The 19,282-nt window shown below is 41.0% G+C and overlaps 1 protein-coding gene across 4 annotated transcripts in view; it reads left to right on the plus strand.

Moving 5' to 3' along the window:
- Positions 1-19,282, plus strand: part of TAOK3 (TAO kinase 3) — an 81,920-nt gene that overhangs the window by 46,776 nt on the left and 15,862 nt on the right. For 3 of the 4 annotated variants that reach the window (XM_080354974.1, XM_080354973.1, XM_080354975.1), the window contains 6 exons: positions 501-614; positions 1,621-1,712; positions 3,764-3,857; positions 5,286-5,367; positions 10,120-10,287; positions 12,881-13,087. In XM_080354974.1, the coding sequence (XP_080211100.1) occupies positions 501-614; positions 1,621-1,712; positions 3,764-3,857; positions 5,286-5,367; positions 10,120-10,287; positions 12,881-13,087 (757 nt within the window). The remainder of the gene's footprint in view (positions 1-500; positions 615-1,620; positions 1,713-3,763; positions 3,858-5,285; positions 5,368-10,119; positions 10,288-12,880; positions 13,088-19,282) is intronic. The other variant, XM_080354976.1, reaches the window with a different exon arrangement.

Raw genomic sequence — 19,282 nt, forward strand, 5'->3', positions numbered from 1 at the left:
TTATTCCACTTACTGTTGGAATTTAGAAACTTATGGTGTCAAAGGTGTTGAATATATCTTGTGCCTTTTGTATTTCATTAGTGGCAGTATCATTAATCTCTTAAATGTGTGAATGATCTGAGAGTTGTAGGAAGGATCGGATAAGGGAGCCTATGACATTCTAAAGATAAAAATAATGTGTCTGGTGTCATTTAAGGTCTCCCAGCTGGGTATTAGGATACCTCTCTCCTGGATCTCAGTTCGAGGCCTCAACCTTGCAACCATGGCTCATGTTCTCTTCCCTCACCCCCTGCCCTTCGTGGGTACTGCCAGGTTTCTATTCCCCCAAAAAACACGTGTATCTGATTTCTCTAGTTTTCTGTAATACCAGGCTTCTAAATATTTTCAGGTTTTTATGAATGTTTAACTGAGAAAAAGTTAGTGAACTTCTCTGTATTTTTAAACTTTTGGAAGTTACTCTATTGTAATCAGAAGTATTATTTTCTTTTTTTCTTTTAAAGGGATATTAAAGCTGGAAATATTCTTCTAACAGAACCAGGTCAAGTGAAACTAGCTGATTTTGGGTCAGCATCTATAGTCTCCCCTGCCAATTCTTTCGTGGGAACGCCTTACTGGTGAGTAAAGCCTGCAGTACTTCAGGCTTTTATAAGACTCTCTGCCATTTCCAGCATTTCACGATCTGAAAAATAACATCTGTCATAAAAACCAAGGAGTTTTCTTAAAATCCCTGTGTCCAGCTCTTCAGGAAATGTTTTTTCTCAGTGAACAGAGGTAGGTTGTGCAGCACTTAGAAATGGCACCAGTTAAAGTTTTGACTGTTACAATGGCATTTGCTTAAAAATAACTAACACTTGCCATAGGTAATTACCCTAGAACAACCACATGGAGGAAGGGAATCCTGTTAATCTGCCCATGCAGACTGGCAGTCACACAGCTGCTTAAATTCTGGTTTGAAGAAACTTGCTCAAGGGTCACTCGAGTTGCTTTTCCTAGCAGAGTGGAGCAGCGTAGCTTTATGCTCCACTTACTTTGTGGCAGGTGCCCCGGGCGCTGATGGGAGGTCACCTATCGCCCAACCTCTGATCAAGTCCATTTGGCAGCAACTTGCTTAATCTTTGAAGAACAAAAGTTAAGAAGCTGAATTTTAGCAAGCTGGGCCTTCTGCTTCTTTTTCCTCCCACTCATCCCTTTATCCCAGACCACCATATTTTTGCACTGTTCCGGATTTCCCTGTTCCTTTCATAGCCACACTCACAGGCTGCATATACCTGCTGGAAAATTCTCCCAGTGTGCCAGTGGGAAAGCCACCATCTCTGGTGAGAGTGCAAGTGGTGGCTTTAGGACATCGTGAGATTGGTGGGGGTCTCCCATGTGCCAGCATGTTGTGCTAACAGCAAGATGATCAGCTTGGCCTCTTACTTCCTTTCCTTTCTTAAACTGCCTCTCAGAAGAGTTGCTAGTGCAGGCAAGCAGTGTTTCATTTCAGCACGGCTTGACTCGGTGCTTTCGGTTCTGGTCTGCTGTGCTGCTGAAGGTAATGAAGCCGTCTCATTATCAGCTCTGTGCTGGGAGTCACAATTTGTATCTCCTAACCTGCCTGTTTTGCACTGTGGTTGGTAGGATGGCACCAGAGGTGATCCTTGCTATGGACGAGGGACAGTACGATGGAAAGGTGGATGTCTGGTCTCTTGGGATCACATGTATTGAGTTAGGTGAGTAAATACTCGGCAGCTGAGATGAATAATGAACTGTCTGCAATATTTACTAGGAAGTCCGGAAAAAGTGCAAGATTTTTATCCCTCTTAAGTTGTATTTTTGTCATTTGTTGTTTTAGTTTTTGGTGGGTTTTTTGTTTTTGTTTTGTTTTTCTTTTAAAACCTTGACTTGGAAAGCACTGACAGTTGAGTTAAATCTTTTACTCGCTGGCAAATCAAGAGCAAGCCACTAATGTTGCTTTAATGTTAGTCTGGTGCTCTCATTCCCTTAATAACTAGAGGATTCTAGTTTTGTAGGAGAAGAAACTGTGCTTTGTAGTCTACTTTTCAAGCTGAGTTTTGAGAAAGTTGTTCCAGCTATTATGTGAAGGGAGCTGGTGTGTCAGAAGGGATCTGCATTTCATTTTCAATTCTTCCTACTTCCCCACTCCCTGAAACAAAAACTTTCAATCTCAGCTGAAAGTTTGTGACACAAATCAACGTGGACAGGTCCTTTACATGAGAGGAAAAGGGTTTGCACTGCAAAGGGCTAATGATACGCAGCCACACAACCTGAAGCAGATGTAGATGTGGTAACAGGTAATCAGAGCAGATGTGTGCACTTCAAGTTCGAATATTGACGTTGTATGTGCTGAATAGATAATTGTCAAAGATATTCTTGATATAGATTATACGTAACAGCAGTACACAGAGAACTTATTGTGAGGGAAAGTTCACAGAAAATGTTATTTATAAATCAGCACAAATATGTGTGAGATAACAAAGAAGGGGACATACAGAATGGGAATAAATGGTGACCCCAATATGGAGATGGTAACGAGGTGAATGACTTGTAACTTCCACTGTTGTATTTCATGTGCCAGAGCTAATGCCTTGCTGACACAGTCTGTATTTTGATACAAAGAGTGCAAAAATCAGAAGTTCTAGACTTCTGTTCTTCTGCATGGCCACTGATTTATTCATTATTTTTGTCTTTTCATGTGGAGTTTAGATTAGTTACGGCCTCTCAAGGTAATTCACAGTGGTAGCACAGATACTATGATACCCCGTGTAGGCACTGAGTCTTGATACTATGGAGCTTCTCAGTCAAGAACCGCAAAGCCATTTTATATAGTTGATGGGTTTGCTTTTTTTAATATTACCCTTTGGAGAGTATTAAAGTTGTGGGGTTTTTTTTTAAACTTTGAGCTGTACCTTTGCATGATTCTGTATCTGAACATGGAGTCAGTGGGAGGACATCCTGTGTTGAGCACCACTTGGCTTTCTTTGAATGCCGATGCCTTAATTTCTTGTGGAGCTGAAAGTAAATGGTGTTTAAAGAGAAGAGAATGTGGCGGTTTGCGTGCATGCTGCATGCCCAGGACAAGTGATTGCTCTGACCTGACATGAACTTACAAATCCTGGTATCGTTGCCTGATTGACGTAACTGGCCTCGGATGGTGCCAACCAGCCTTTCTCCATCTCTATGTGAGATCTCCTGCACTCCTGAGAGCTCAGGGCTGGTAGGGAGGTGTCCTCTCAGTGCAAGGGCTAGGAAGAATTTTAGTTAGGGGCAGTTATTGACACATCTGGCAAGTGAATTTGGCAAACTGGCCCGCTTGCATGTGACCGATGACAAATGAAACAGGCAGCTGCTTTTTTCCCTTAATACAGATGCTACAGCAGCACGTTCAAGATCTGCAGGAATTGATACATAAATTTCTGAGCCCTGACATGCTGTGTGTCTAAGCTCTGTGTTAATCAGCTTCTGCTGATTTTACCACAGTAGGTCAGGTGTGAAATGTGGCAGTTAAGGTAAAATTTACTGGAAACTTTTCCTGATCATTTGCATCCTGTTCTTTTTGGATGTCGTCACCCCCTCTTCAAGTGAATAGCAGCTTTCCTTGAGTGCTTGGCCTGGTGTAGCCTCAAATATTAGAATAATTAGCTTACATGCGATGACAACAGTAATGAGCTATTGAATTAGCAGTGATACCCTGCTCATACTTCTATGTCTTTCTCCTTTTCTTTCCAGACTGCCTTATCACACCTTTCTCTTCTCTTTCTAGCTGAAAGGAAGCCTCCACTTTTCAACATGAATGCAATGAGTGCCTTATATCACATAGCCCAGAATGATTCCCCTACGTTACAGTCAAATGAATGGTAAGAGAGCTATTACCAGATTTATTTTTTCTCCCGAAAATGCTTTGCAACACTGTGCACAGTTCAAGTCTGACAAGAAAAGTGTTTGTTGCAGTGTAGTGATTTGCCTGTGTTCTCCAGTAACACTCCTGTGTAGGCAGGCTCAATTGTGACCTTCTGTCACTTTGGCTGAGCTGCAATCTAAATGTGTGGAGGTGTTAATTATGGGGCTGTAGATGCTATAGGAATTAAAATATTCTTGGATGCATTAAGCCAGGCGCAGCTCAGCAAAGTTTCCAGCTGCAAAAGGACCCTCAGAGAAGAATTGTTAGTGTTGTAGTGAAGCTGAAATGTGGAGAAATGGAGGGAAGAGGTACACAGAAGGTAATTAGTATTATTATTTTTTCAGTGAGTGACTTCAAAAGTCATTAGAGCGCTACGGGCAGTCAATACTCCCTGTGCTACAGGCTTGTTCTGGATCCTGAGCTTTGTTATTAGAATGGTTTGTTACTGTGTGGGAGCAAAGGGGTTACCCTGTTTCCTACTCTTGTACCCGAGGGTGGAACGGAGCTCTGAGTGACGCTTGGCAGAGTCTGCACAGGCCTTGAAACAACCGCTCCTGCAGAGATGGGCAGTTCCCATTTACACTGCCAGGCATTGCGGCAGCAGAATTACCTCATTGCTAATCAATTTATCAAAACCACTTCAGTTTCCTCATTTCATCATCTCTGTTTTGTCCATTTTTCAAGCTTCAAAGAACTTGGTCTCCTATCTGCACACCAATACCCATGTTCTGTGCAGAATTTGCAATGCAGATTAGAGACAACTTGTGAATACAGTGTAGGAATTGGTATTCTTGATTGCAGGCAGTTTGTTTATAATCACCTGTTTGCTCTCTCGCTTTGAGAACACAGCAAGTAAGCAAGGTGCCTTTTAGGCTGCTTTTGAGTTCAGTGGCACCTAGAAGATCAGTTTGCTTCTTTCCAGTTGTGATACAGCCTCACAGCCTCAAGTTTTGTTAAACTAAGCGTTGTATCGAGACACTTCACTGAGCCAGCGTTACAAATGATGGGATTCTTCCAGAAAATAGAACCATTTCATCAGCTACCATAACGAGTGCATTTCTAGAGTTACCAAAAATTCATTATCATCTATTGTTAAGTAGGTGAAGTAAAATTGAAAATAGTGACTGGCACACATAGCTGTTGCTTGTTTTTCAGTTTGTAGTTGGGGATAGTTGTGTGTCCGTGTTTGCTTCAGCATTTTTTACCTGTTGAAAGAACTAATGGGATCAGCTTCCTCAGAATTTGGAAAAGTCCAGTTAATTTCTCTGCCTTAGAACTTAAGAACAAATTAATCAAGGTTTTTCTTTTGCTTTGCACGACTAAGTTTGTGTATATTCCAGAACTTAAGCTGCTTTTTCATTTGGAACCTCTTTTTTATTTACAGGTCAGACTCCTTTAGGGGATTCGTTGATTACTGCTTACAGAAAATACCTCAGGAAAGGCCATCATCAACAGATCTGTTACGGGTAATTTTTCCAACCTTTTCCAGAAATTTGGGAAAAATCTATTTGTCTACCAAAGCAATCATAAAGATGGTGAACAAATATTTGCCCTTTCAAATAAAAAAGTTGGGTTTTTTTCTCTCATCTGAATCCATGAGAGTTTTGAGGTCTTCTAAAGAGTATTTTAGGCTGTTTAACTTTGTTTCCTGACTTTGCCTGTTATGTCAGGCACAATTCTCTTTTACAACATGATGCTCAAATCAAACTACTGGAGAAAAGTAGAGAGAGGCTGTGCGGTAAAACAGTTATACTGTTGAATGAAGAGTTATTTGGGGGAGCAGCCCAGTGCCTTGCTCCTCTTACACCCCAGAGCTCTGCAGAGCCTACATTTGCATTAGAGAAATCGCAAGACTTGTGAGACAGTAGTATGAGTAACAGGGGTTTTTAGCTGAAGGAAGGACCTGTCAGCAGGAGGGGGATACATTAATCTTCATTTTTTTTCTAATATTTCTTTTTCATGACAGTGCTGTACATACTTTAACTGAAAGTGATATCAAGGACAAGCAGGTCCAGAGCTGGGTGGGTTAAATCTGTGCTGCAGAAGTGAATTCCAGCCAAGTTTTCTGTGTAGTTAGGACTTAGGAGCGTGTTTCGTACTGCTTTGAAGAAGGAAGTTTTGCCAGCCTCTCTGCTATACTGTGCTGTCAGTAGGATGCTCCAAGCTATGACCACTATGTGGTGTCTGAAGGAGGAGACAGGAATGAGGGAGGAAACTGGAGGCAACCCTGTTTGTCCTCTCAAGGGGAGTAGAAGGAAACTATACTTGAGTGCGGATTGTGTGAAAGCAAAGACCTTTTTGGAGCAGATATGTAGTTTTATATAAAGTAACTGCTAACTTGCTGATGCTCCCCCCTTGTGTTTTTTCTACTTACCTTCTCCAGTAAGGAAAATGTTTGGTGGTTTTTTGTGGTTTGGGGTTTTTTTTTCTGTTGTATAACAAGCAATACTTGCCACTAAGCTTATATGCAGTTTCAGTAAGATTTAAGTTTTGTAATTTGCTACAGGCTGTCTCTCTGGAAGTGATAGGAAATCTAAAAAGCCATTTTAATTGCTACTCAAAATCTAGAGTTAACCAGTCTTCCTAAGATGCACAGGCAATAGCAAATCTTATGCAGAGCTGGTAGTACTTTGAGAATTATGCTCCACATGATCAGAGGATTGAGCTCTTAATCAAGATTTACAGATAGTGGCTGATTATTTAAAGGAACCTGGGTATGAGAGATGGAAAGGGACTGGATGCCCGATATTTATCTCCTGGCCAGGGTAGGATCATTCTGCATGGGGTGCTCTCAACTGTCCTGTCTTTTTTATTTGACAGACACAGATGAAGTTCAGGAAGGTTATCTTGACCTTTTTTCTCTAGTAATGCTAATATGAGCATGATTAATTATTTGTTCATACCTTTTGAATATGTATCTTTTAATGATCTTTCTTCCTGATTTCAGTTCTGCTCTTGTTTTTGCTCTGTTCTTGTAAATCATTCATTTGGGCCTTTCTGATCCACGTTTTGTTGTTTGGTCTTTTTTTTTGTTTAAAGTTATTCTGCATGGATAGGTCTTTGTCCTAGATGGGCTTTGGGCAATTCCTTTTGATTCATTAACATCCTGTAATGTGTTTGCTTCTCTTCTATATTCGTGCATCATACTTAGTTGTTAAAAACACCACTAACAGGATTGGCCTAGGTTAACTTCTTCCCCTAGTCAAACCACCAGAAGCAGTTGTTTATATCCCTTTAATAATTTCTATGCTGAACCAAATTAATTAGAACTTTCTTTGGAAATAACCTGTATCGGTTTGGAAAGTGCCTTGTATGGGTTCATAATTGCCAAGAGCTGCTAGGAGGGCACCTGTTCTGGGAGTGACGTATCCAGAATTTGCCAAAGTTTTATCAGTGAATCATAAATCAGTTCCAGTTTGTTATTTGGTTGCAGTTTACCTGAGTAGAGGAACTGCTTATAACTCCAAAGGCTTTGTGTTTGGGAAATTCAAGAGCAGCCTTCCATTAGAAGGTGGGAATGTGTGAAATCCTCTCCAGCCCCTTTTCCATCAGCCTTTATTTTAAGTATTTCCTTTCTTTAAAATTGATTAGCAGCCCTGCTATTTCTCTGGTTGCCGTATGTGAGAATTGCACGTCATGCTGCTGTTCCACACCAGGTAAACAGGACTCAGTTTTTACTTAAATATTTGAGCAGAGGAATTGCCACCTCCATCGAGTGTTTTGCTTAATTGCCGCAGTAGGTTAGATTGCTGCTCTGTGTCTACCTGACAGCCTTTTCATGCTGATTTCTGTTCTAAGGCTACCATTCAGCCTTTGTTTTATGGCTTCTCTTGTTGCTCTTTCAGCTCAGTAAAATGCATTTTCATGGATGTTTCTGAGCCTCTTGGTTCTTGAAGAGAGAAATCGAAACCCTGCACTCTTTACTGAGCTTTAAACTCGTTTCTGTCCTTACTTTAAGCCTGGACCATATAGAATATTTAACTCTCAGGCTTTCACTCTGCAGGTAAAGGCTGATGAACGAGCTTGTTTGTGCTCTCTCTTGGGTGCCTGGTGTATTTTCTTCCTGTGACACATTCGTGCTGTGGCACAAACCCAGCATTTTGTTCTCTGGTTCTGCGTGCAGCACCCTGACAATCCTTCACCCAGCTAATAGGTTTATGTTGTGTGTTTCCGAATGATTCATTCATGTGGATTGGCAGCCTTTCTGCTCTCTAGGAACAGTGTAAGTTCATTGAAGGATGTGATTTCATGAGTACCTCAGATTGGAGTCTGTGCAAACAGCTGGAGCTGAGATCTTAGTCTGAAATAATGTATATTCAGTCTTTTTATTTGGTTTCATACTTTCAGAACAGTACTCTAGGTGTTCCCTCCTGCAGTCGCTCTCCCTAGAGCTTGCTAGATTATAAGATTGAAGATCATCTTGTCTCCTGAGGGTTTTTCACTTGTGTACGGTCAACAGGGGTAGAGCAAATTGTTTTTATGGTCACACTTTCTTAGAGAACTGAATTTTAAAAGAGGTATTTGAGAGTGAATTCAGTTTCCATTCACAATCCCAGATGACAATACGCAAATGACTGTGGTGATATTTAAATGAAGTTGAAATAAAAAATAAATACCACCCCCCAAACTACCTCATTAATATTTTTAAATTCAAAAATTAAAAGCAATTATAACATTTGTTTTAAACACTTTTAATGTATTTTTAACAGCTTTCATGACATTGCCAGGAGACCTGAGTTCTGTTAGTCACTCTTCCAGCCAACTTGTTACATGTCTTTAGACTCACCTCTTCTTCCCTTTGAGTCTGTTTTGGTTTTGTTGTTTGCTTGCTTGCTTGTTTGTTTGTTTTTCTTGCAATTTGGAAAAAGTAGACACATTAAGTCCTTTCATCCACCTAGCAGAGGGGTGCCCACATCTTCTATGTGCAATTTAGGCAATTAGGTAGTGCAAATGAGCAGTCAGAATTGAATTATTGTTATGGAAGAGCCTTTTGGTTTTCACCTCTGTGCATCTGCCCTTTGGTTTCCATGTGGTTGTGTTCTGATATTTGAGTAGTGCTTGAATATGAAGCACATTGTCTTTTGAATGAAATGAGTATTTGCACTACTAAAGCATAAACAAGTAGACACTGGACATACAGGACAAATTTACATTTAGGGTTGTTGTTCCAAATGCATTGCTTCTTCCTAAAAATTATCTCCAGCGAGATAAAAATGGTTACTTTTTTTCTAACGATAAGCTACAGATTGTGGCTGTTCACAGAGAAATAAATGGTGGCTATCTGCGCTGAGGAGCAGAAATGATTCATTTTGCTTCTGTGTGAAATGACGTTTAGAACTTTTCGCTATAATTCAAAAATAAACACCATCACTACTTGCAAAAAATTGATAGTGAAATAAATGACTAGCCGTCCCCATTAGCAAAACTCAAGTGCACAACAGTTGGAATTCAGTTAGAGCCAAGAAATAAGCCTGAGGCGTGATACTGTCCATATTTATTTACAAATCATTAAAAGAAGATCAGCTCATCCTTTCAAGTCTTTGTACTCAAGACTCCTGCTCTAAGGAGAACTGGATTTCATGTATTGGTTACTCCAGCTACAGTTGGATGAATTAATTATTGAACTTGAGGAATGGCAGCACATCTGGGGTAGAGATGTTGCCAGTTGTGCAGCTCAGGAGAATCTATCTGTTAAGTCAGAGAAGACCTTTTGATCATATACTAATTCCATCGAAGAATTTATTGTGAATCCTGCACTTAAAACTTGTGCTACTGCTACCTCCTTAGCAGGAGTTGGTAAGAACATTATTTTACTTTAGCTACACGTTTTGAGCATAAAAGAAAACCTTGCACTCTTCTTACTGGTTTTATGTATGAATCTGGATAGTTAGGTGCAGGACAAATCTTTGCAGGAGGTCTTGCATAATCAGGATGGATTCTTCTTGGTCCTTCATGCATTTTGTTCATTCTAAAGGCCTTTGCCGCGTTTGAAGCGGCACCATCTTGTACCTTATGTGCTTCAAGTGAATGAGCTCAGGAAGGGACAAATCAGCTGTGGTGCCTGGAGAGCTCAAAAAATCCACCCTGGTCCAGACTGTTTCATTTCGGACAGAAAAATGAATCACCTGTAGTTGCAGGTGTCTCTTAAAAAAAGTCCTTGTGTCCCTCTTTTTACCTCAAACATTGTGTCTGAAACTGTGTTTTTTCCTTTAATTTAGCATGATTTTGTTCGCCGAGACAGACCACCAAGGGTACTAATAGACCTCATACAAAGGACGAAAGATGCGGTACGTGAATTGGATAACCTGCAGTACCGGAAAATGAAGAAGATCCTTTTCCAAGAGACACGGAATGGCCCACTGACCGAGTCTCAAGAAGAGGAGGAGGTACTTTTATTCTGTAACCCCGTTTATACTGTTATAATTTCAGGGCAAGTGAGATGTTCCTGTACTTAAGGGGACAGAACAAGCACAGCATAGATGAGGATGCACAGTCCATGTCGTTGGAATATCATCTGGATCAGCAGAGAGACGGGATAGATTAGTGACAGTAGCCCTTACTGTTAGATGTGTGTCTATTGGCAGCTTTAAAACTTCGGATTTTCTTCAGTTTAAATCTTGCAATAAACAGCCCACTTAATCAGTGTATGATAATTGACGCTGTGACTTAGAGAAGGAAACCAGTCATTTTTCAATTGATGAGCTTAGATGGAATTTAATGTCATTTGGTGCAGGTGCATTTGACAAATAAATCCACCGCTGCTTCTCAATGAGAATAATTGACAGGCAAATTGATGTCTGTGTTATTTTTTGCTGCAGGATAGCCAGATAATACACAGTGAGAGGCCCAAGCTCAGCATAAATTCAGGGACTTGGTTTTGAGGTTTGTGTATGTCCAGTGTTCCTGTAAAGCTAAACTAGAGCTCTGGTTTAAGAAGTGGGCGAGCACTGGTGTCAGGTAGGAGAGCGTGCAGGAGGGGACTGGCCACTTACTGTTGTCCTTCTTGGTGAAGGAGCCACACAAAAGGAGCAATAACAGCAACCGCTGTGATTAAAGCTACAAAGCGGTTCTGTTCTAACCCTCTGGCAAACTTCTGAACCTCGAGCTTAGTTGGGGAGTGGGGGGATTGTCAGACTTTTGCACTGAAACCTTCAAGCTTTCTCTACCTGTGTGTGACAAGCTTTTAGAAGAGCGACAGGGTAGGGAGGCGCAACGGAGAGGATTTCCTGCTTGGCTGTTCAGCAGATCCAAGCTCAAGAGCTGAGTGGGATACATGTGGTAGCAGTTGACTCCAAGATGTATCTTCTGTTCCTCTTGTCTCCACTTCTCAAAAGAGAGAGGAAGAAAAGGTGTTATATCTCCAGGAATTAACACTCTAATGCAGCTCACACTGCATGTGCACAGCATGCTCCGCACTGTTGTACCACAGAGCTCGTTTACCACAAACGGAGGTTGTGTTGCTCGTGTATCACTAACTTGGCAGTAAAAGGAAAATACAGCACGTGCTTCAGTTACTACTTAACTGGTTAACAGAAGCTGCTCAACTGTAAATGCTCCAGAATGGTTCTTTTTTCTACCTTAGGCTTTCTAAGATGGAAAAGGAGCATTACAAATCTTTAACATTCAAAATATTACTAATACTTTCCTCAGAGCTCTTGCAAGAAAGATAAGGTCACTCGGAAAGTATTCAAGTCAGAAAGTCAACATTAAGGTTGCATATGCAGTCTCATCTGTCCTTTGTATATATACATTCATTAATTAATAGCCATATCCTCATCTCAGATGCCTCATTATGTTATTTCTTCTGTAATTTTATATAAGCATCTTGGAAATATTTTCATTCTCATGTGCATATGTTCTCTATAGAATAGTAGTAGTTTGGATTTTGAGTGCGCTCACACCGGCTCTGAATGATCTGCTGATTCCTTAAAACATAATCACACAATCAAATACAAATCTGTAATCTGTATCTGTATACAAATCTTTCTGTCGCCTTCCAACCAAGTGGGTACCCTGTTAATTGATTTGTAATGTAATTCTCCCCACGCTCCCTTTGGAGGACAGACAAACAGTGCAGTGCCAGCCTTTCCTTTTGGTGAATCAAGGCTGTTCTGGACCAGGAGCTGAAGAGTGTTTGGAGTTCTCAGTCCTCACTGTGAGCTCCTTGGAAGCTCCTTCAGTGCCACTAGTTAATTCCAAAGGACTCCATAGATTCTCTGAATCAGCCCAGATTAAACACGTACTCTGGGATTACTGTGGTCCTATGAGTATGCAACAAGAGGCTGCTAACTTCTAATATTTGTCTGTAGAATCAAAAATATGTCCTAGATGAGGAATATTTATATTTGTCTAAGTAGATTACAACAGCTTTAATCACTGCAGTAATGCAGGCTCTCCTGAGTCAGCCGCTTAAAGGTGAATGAAGCATTTATCTTGGCTGAAAACACAAGGTTAAAGGGGTTTTTAGCCTGACAAAATGTAATTGCTGACTGCTTGGGACATGGAGGTTAAAACCTCTACACCTGTTAAGCACTATGTGATATTTATCAAATAGTAAACAAAGAGGTTCACTGTCTTACATCTCTTCTGATTCACAAAATGTCTTGTAGCATATTGTGACTTGGAACATCGTTTTAATACAAACTCAGATCACTCCTTTTAATTACAAGACTCCATCCACCAGCCATCCAGTATTCCTGGATGTCTCCTATTCAAGCCAAGAGCTATGCCTAGGCTTACTGCTATGTGGGAAGAAAAATGGCTTAAAGCCTGAAGTAGTAAGATTGCAGGGGAAAAGGTAAAAGCTGCCTGCCCCAGATGGGGTATTTAATAACTCAAGCAGCCTTGAGAAACGTAGCTGCCCAAATGAGCAGAAAACCTTTCGCTCTGCGGAGTCGCCTTTAAGGCAAACTTTGGGCACTGCAGACGCGCTGAGCAGGTGATCTGCAGTATTTGTAACTGACGCCCCTTGTTTTATAGGACAGTGAGCATGGATCAAACCTGAGTAGGAAGATGGACAGTCTGGGCAGCAACCATTCCATCCCCAGCATGTCTGTGAGCACAGGCAGTCAGAGCAGCAGCGTGAGCAGCATGCAGGAGGTCCTGGATGAGAGCAGCCCTGAACTGGTCATGATGCATAGTGACGAGAGCACCATTAATTCCACTTCCTCCGTTGTTCATAAGAAGGTACGTTCTCTGGTGCTCTCCATAGCTCCCCGCAGTCCCTGCTGTCGCTCGCGCCAGCTCACCCAGCGGTCAGTGTGCTGTGAGCTTGTGCTGAGCCATCTGCTGAGAGCAGGAGCTGGTACCGGGATTGCCACAATCAAGTTCTGTGTTGTTGGGTTTTTTTTCTTTAAAAGTTAAGCTGTGTTTAGCTAACCTCTGAAAATAAAGAGAGGCAGCTAATTAAAGGTAGCACCATCAGTGTCCAGGCAGGGTTCACACTGGCTTTTACTGCATGCTTCCTCACCCAGCCCCGCATGCGCACTTCTTCATGTCTGCTTGGAGTATCAGTCCTTGTTCCCTTGTGAATGACTGTCCTGTGGCATGTGAGATGGTGACAAGTGGTCGTAGCAGCCGAGCTAACCGTTTCCCAGTCACAGTGTGTCATTAAAATCTGCTTGCACTTGGATTTCCCCTCGTGAGAAGTGGAAGTGTGCACAACTTTGGACCCTGCTCATGAGGTATGTTTTGAGTCAAGTTCCACTCAATGCTTTTCTGCTCTTGTGCTGCATGTTGTGATCTGTTGCCTTTTATTTTATTAGCACTAGATAGCAAGCTAAAGTCGTCTAGCTGTAAGTCAGCATCTCGTCTCAGACTATTTGACTGAAATAGTTTTGGCTTGGCCTTAGCAGTGTCATTTGCTGGTGGGCAGTAAAATGTAGGTTGGTAGTGCGATTGCATTTGCAAAGAGCTTCAAAGTGTATGTATGCTTTTTGCCAGAGGAGCTAAAACATTACAGCTGCATGAAAAGTATGAATTCCTTATTTGTAGGGTTATAGCAAAGCCTGGTTCTAACTAACTAAATATTTGTAAGCAGTTCTCCCCCCTGAAATACAGTGTTTGTGTAATTGAATATTGAAGTGCTTATGAAAGGGAGCTCTCAAGAAATTTTGTCTTCAACAAAAGATTGCTTTGCATATTTAAAGATACTGGCAAATAAGTCGCATAGATTTCAGGGGTTTACATCTTTCTCAAACACGTTTGCAGTAGCACCTTTGGAGAGAGACCCTTTTCAAAAAACAGTGTTAGGTACAAAATGCCAGCCCGAGGAACCATCCTGAATGAAGAGCAGTGCAACTGGTTGTGTGTTCTGGTTATAGTTGGAGCTTTCTCTCATTTTATATAGGCTTCAGAAATGTGTATTAATTTTGATTTCACATTGTTAAATAGTAATTTATGTACGCATTAAAATAGAAGTTTGAGGAATTGGTTTACCCAAGTCATACATTATAATATACCTGACTGTTCAGTGTCATTACAGTTGGTGAAGACAAAGCGTGAGCCACTGCCATCAGACAGAGATTGCATTTGTGAAAGAAGTAGAGTTCCTGCTTGGTTTAAGAATATTTCACTTTACAGTGATCGTATGACACTTCTGAAGTACAAACACAGGAAGATTCTTAAGCTGTGAGTTCAGTCCTCTTAGACTTCTGCATAGCTGTTGTTTTCTTGAGATTCAGTTGAGTAGAATGGATGGCATGGAAGCTTTTGTTATCTGGTTCAGAAAAAAGAAGTCTCTTGCGTACTTAAAACTGAAGTATTGTCAAGGAAATCACCCATAGATCACTAAGGAGAGATGTTCTGGCGTCATTTTGGAAGCACAAAACCCAAGTCTGCACTGATGGTATTTATGAAATAGGTAACAATTGGCTGTGGTTACTGATTCTTGCATTGAAGTAGGTACCTTCTCAATTGGGAAATGTTATTTTCCACTGTACGTATGTGTAAGATGAACTTAGACTATGTGTAGCAGAACATATTCCGGTCTGCAAAAATATTGTTTTAATTTAGTGCATTTTTTTTTCATTCCTTGCTACTTTGGGGAAGGTAATTTTAAATGGAAAACTGCTTCATGTGTGTATTTTATATGTATTAATACACATGGAAAGATGAAAATTGAGGCAGGACATTTCCAAGGGTTTATATACATCCATCCCACTCTATTTTCAAGGCAGATTTACTTAGTCTGAAGAAACTTCACTTTGTGCTTGCTTTAGTTGTATTTCAGTGAACTGTGAAGCTGATCCATGCACCTTGGGTTTGTTCTATGAGGTAAGAAGTAGAGAATGCCCAATTGGGTAACACTCCAGCCTAATCACAAACAAAATGCAAAGAACCTGGGGTTCAAGTTTAATTTAAGCTTTTGTTTTGTATTTAATCAGCCTTTAAAGGCTAAAAAGAAAATACTGATGAACATAATTAGCCAGCTGTCTCCATTATGTGGGCATAGGGTTACATATGAAATTGTTTTCACACAGGTCAAATCAAAGTGGTATGTACAATTATGGTATTCCACAAATGTGTTAATTAACAACCTCCAGATGTACCAGACTGCATAAAGTGACCAGGATGGCAAAATTGCCTCCACCGTTGGTATTTTTCTAAAGCTCAAAACTCTAGTTGTCAGAGGCCTTTTGATTTCTTTGGACCACAGCCCCAGAATGTCATGTGCAATTGTAAAATGTAGGATGAAAACATCTGTGGTCGTGTGTGAAATACAGTTCCCATCCTTCTGTGCTCCACAGCGCTGCTTGGTGTGACGAGCCCGTCTAGAGTGGCAGCTACTTGGTGTAAATTAGGAGCAGACCTCAGGCTCTGGCTACATCACCTGTGTAGCACTGGGCTGGGAGGAGCTTGGAGCATCCCCATCAGCACTCCTGGCATCTGAACTGTGATCAGTTACTCTGAGGTGGAGGCAAAGCATAAGAAACAGGCTGATGTAGTAAAAGCACTTGTAAACAACTTCTTTTTTTTAAGAGCTATTAGTTGGCTGGAACTTCCAGAAATATTTTGTGATCACAAGATAATTGAAGCGATCAGCTTCTGATCACATTAATTTTCGCCAGCTATGTTCATGATAGCCGAGATGTTTTACCTGATGGAGAATAGCGCTTGTGATAAATCCTCCTTGAAAAGCAGGCACAGCCTCACCCCTTCCACAATACAAAAGCTTCGGGACAGCAGTAGAGCTCCGTGTTTCTAAAGCTCTGCTTAGAACAAAGGTGATTCCCACCTGTTGGCAGAGTAGAACTTGTAGATTGGAAGAAAAATCACTGCACAGGAATAAAGTAATAATAAAAAGCCATAATTGAATGTTTGGCTTTATTATATCTCTTAGTTTGTAGCTGTGTCCTGAACTCCTGAGAGGGAAAAATGGCAATAATGTCCACTGCTCCAGCAGGAAGCTGCATCTTCCCTTGCTGGGCTCTCTGTCCATCACTGGGCTCCAGGACTGTTTCCTCAGGGTTATGCCTGAACCACCAGCAAATGCTTTGCAGGAAATTTAGATGCCCAGCCTGGTTGAGCTGTCCTGCTAGGAGCTTTTTCCTTCCCCTTTACACGTTGTGGATTGGTGACCTCCTCCGCATAAGTCACAATATCATCAGTGAGTTCTGCTTTTCTAATGTGTCTCTTTTGAAAGCAGTTAACATCACTGTGCTTCTCCATCCGAGGATCGTCTTACCTATGGACACACATTCTTGTGTCCATCCCCTGTTGGGACCTAATTCAGTTGTTCAGCTGCACAGGTTGGGAGCTGAAGAGTAAATGACAGCTCTAATGCAAACCCAATTGTACTTGAGAGCACCAAACAAAAGGCAAAATGGGACAGGGAGTTAAACTCCAAATACACTGTGCCTCAAAGACATGTAACCCAGATTTTAATAGCAGATAGGCATCAGTTAATTCATTTTAAAATGAGAATGAAGATTTTGGCTCTCTAAGAACAGTTGATGCATCATAGGTAGTTTGTCATCTGCTTTGTTCAACTGCTGGTATATGTCAGCATGTGTACCCATGGCTTCCCAGAAATGTTGTTTTGTTGTCCTAAATTAATGTGCCAAGTGGTAGGATTTAGAATGCTCCCACATGCTATTGTTTTATTTCCATCAAACTTTATAATAGTAAAAAAGGTTGTTCTCTTTTAATCTAGACAAAAAGCCAGTACAGTATTGTGTTGTTCGACTGCAATACAGAGTTGTTGCTGTTATTTACTTCAGCCTTAAAATCATCAGTACTTATGAAGAACAAACTTGGGTGATAAAAATGTCAGGGAAATCTTCTGATTAAAATCTAGTTTATAACAAAAGGAAGCAAAGACGATGTTCGTAGTTGATCACCACAAATTCTTGCTCAGTGTCTGTAATAAACCTACATCTGTAATAACTGCTGCAAATTGAGCGACTTTCCAAATCCATTAAATTAACCCGTACGTGTTGCCTGTAACTGCCATGGTTAATATGCAGAATTCACGGATGGAGCTGAGGCAAAGCTGAGAGTGTTTTCCTACATATCAAGATTTATGATTCATACTTGGAAAAGATGTTGTTTTGATGAGATGTAAAGGATATTTAGGTAGTGACTTGCTGAGTGTTGGCTCGCGCGTGCCAGCAGTGGTGACCGCCTCTGGAACCGTGTCAAGCAGGCTGGTGACATGAAGCCTTTCTTGAAAGACTCTTGGTACTTAAACCTCTCTAGATATCAAGGCTCTCAGTGCAGTGTATTAAAATGAATTACGGCACACTGTTTTCCTTGCTCTTTAAATTCTTAGAAGGAAGGGATTTGCTGCAATTCCATTCAGGTCCTTCCTACAGATCCTGTTCATCTGGGAGACAGGCTGTCCTTTCCAGGTAGTGAATCCTCTTGTGCAAACAGTGTTTGGGAAGGTTTGTGTTTGGTGTGCATAACCAAAAATGCAGCGTGCAAGTGAATGTTCCTTTTGAGGCGAAAGTTTGGATGTTTCAGCTTCAGGCTGTTAACTCTTGTGTTTGATGCTTTGTCAGTGCAGGGGTTGGTTTGGCCATTTGACAATGTTGTATACTGAAAACAGTGTAAATATCAAATGCAATTTATAGATCTGTCTGCCCAGTTTTGCTGTGATTAAAATCTGAGGCAAAATTCTCATTGATTTCTATAGGAAAAAAATCCACTCCTATCTACCTACTGAGTAGTTTTCTGTTTGCTTCTGTACTTTGGTTGTTCTAAATGTCTTCTGAGCAGGTATTGTACTCACCTGGGAAGTTTTGTTGTAGTAATGTGCTTCTGTGGGGTGTTTTTCCCGTAGCGCTTTTTGGAACAAGCCACATCATTCTCTAAAACCAAAAAAATACCTGATCAGTGTAATTATTAAGTGTTATCAGGAAGGAGTCTAGTCAGAATACCTTGAACATAAAATGAAAGTACTGTTAGTAACATGCCCTTTGGGTTTTTTCATTGGTTTTGGGACACTTGCTCTTTAGCATCATTTAAGTAACTGGAAGCCCTGGTCAGATAGTACTATAGAAATGTTGGAGGGTTTTTTTGTCCTGGCAAATATAATCAGCAAATTCAAAGCCAGCACCAAGCCAAATACCCCCATTTGTTGTGATCAGCCTCAAAACTGTTTATGTAGCAGATAACACGGTCAGAAGAACAAATGATTTCTTGAGTAGGAAACTGAAGATTCTAGATTATTGACCCTAAAAAGGTTTTTAATGGTTTGATGTCTGAAGTTACATCCATAAGGCAAATATTGCAATAAACACAGAAAACAGATGGAAAGTGAAATACGCAGGGAAGTTACATTACTTGAAAAAAACAAACCAATGTTCAAACTGCAGATTTAGGGCTGAGAGATACCCTGACCCAAACTTGATGAGTTTCTGCGGCGCTTTCAATCAGATTTTACTGAGTAACTTGAGCTGAGGTGCCGGTTTTGGATCTTTGTTTCCAACCAATCTGGAGCTGAAAGTTTGAAACAGAATTTCCTGATTTGTGCCAACATCTGCAAGGAGCTGTGATTGCTGATGCTCTGAGCAAGCTTTTGGGAGAAGAAAATAGAATAAAAAGAGCAGAAATCTGTTTTCTGGGTTTGTAGGTAGATGTTTGGTAGCAGCCATCAGTCACGCTGTTGAGTAAGGTTGGTGGAGATATGGAGACTCTTATTTGTCGTACAGGTCTCTGTTTCCTAGCGGTCTCTGTGCTAGATTGGGTAACTCTTCATGTGAAATGATTGTATTTCTGGTGGCGTGACAGCTTTTCTGAGAAATGTTTTGCCTGTTAAGGTTCCAGGGGCTTATTTGGGAGTCAAAGGCAGTTGCCCGCCTGATGCAGAAGCCTCAGATGCTAGATTAAGGGGAGCCAAAGACAACCACCCAGTTTTCTGTCCACTTGAAGCTGGTC

The sequence above is a fragment of the Nesoenas mayeri genome (assembly GCF_963082525.1).
Source record: "Nesoenas mayeri genome assembly, chromosome: 17".
Taxonomy (NCBI): Eukaryota; Metazoa; Chordata; class Aves; order Columbiformes; family Columbidae; genus Nesoenas; species Nesoenas mayeri.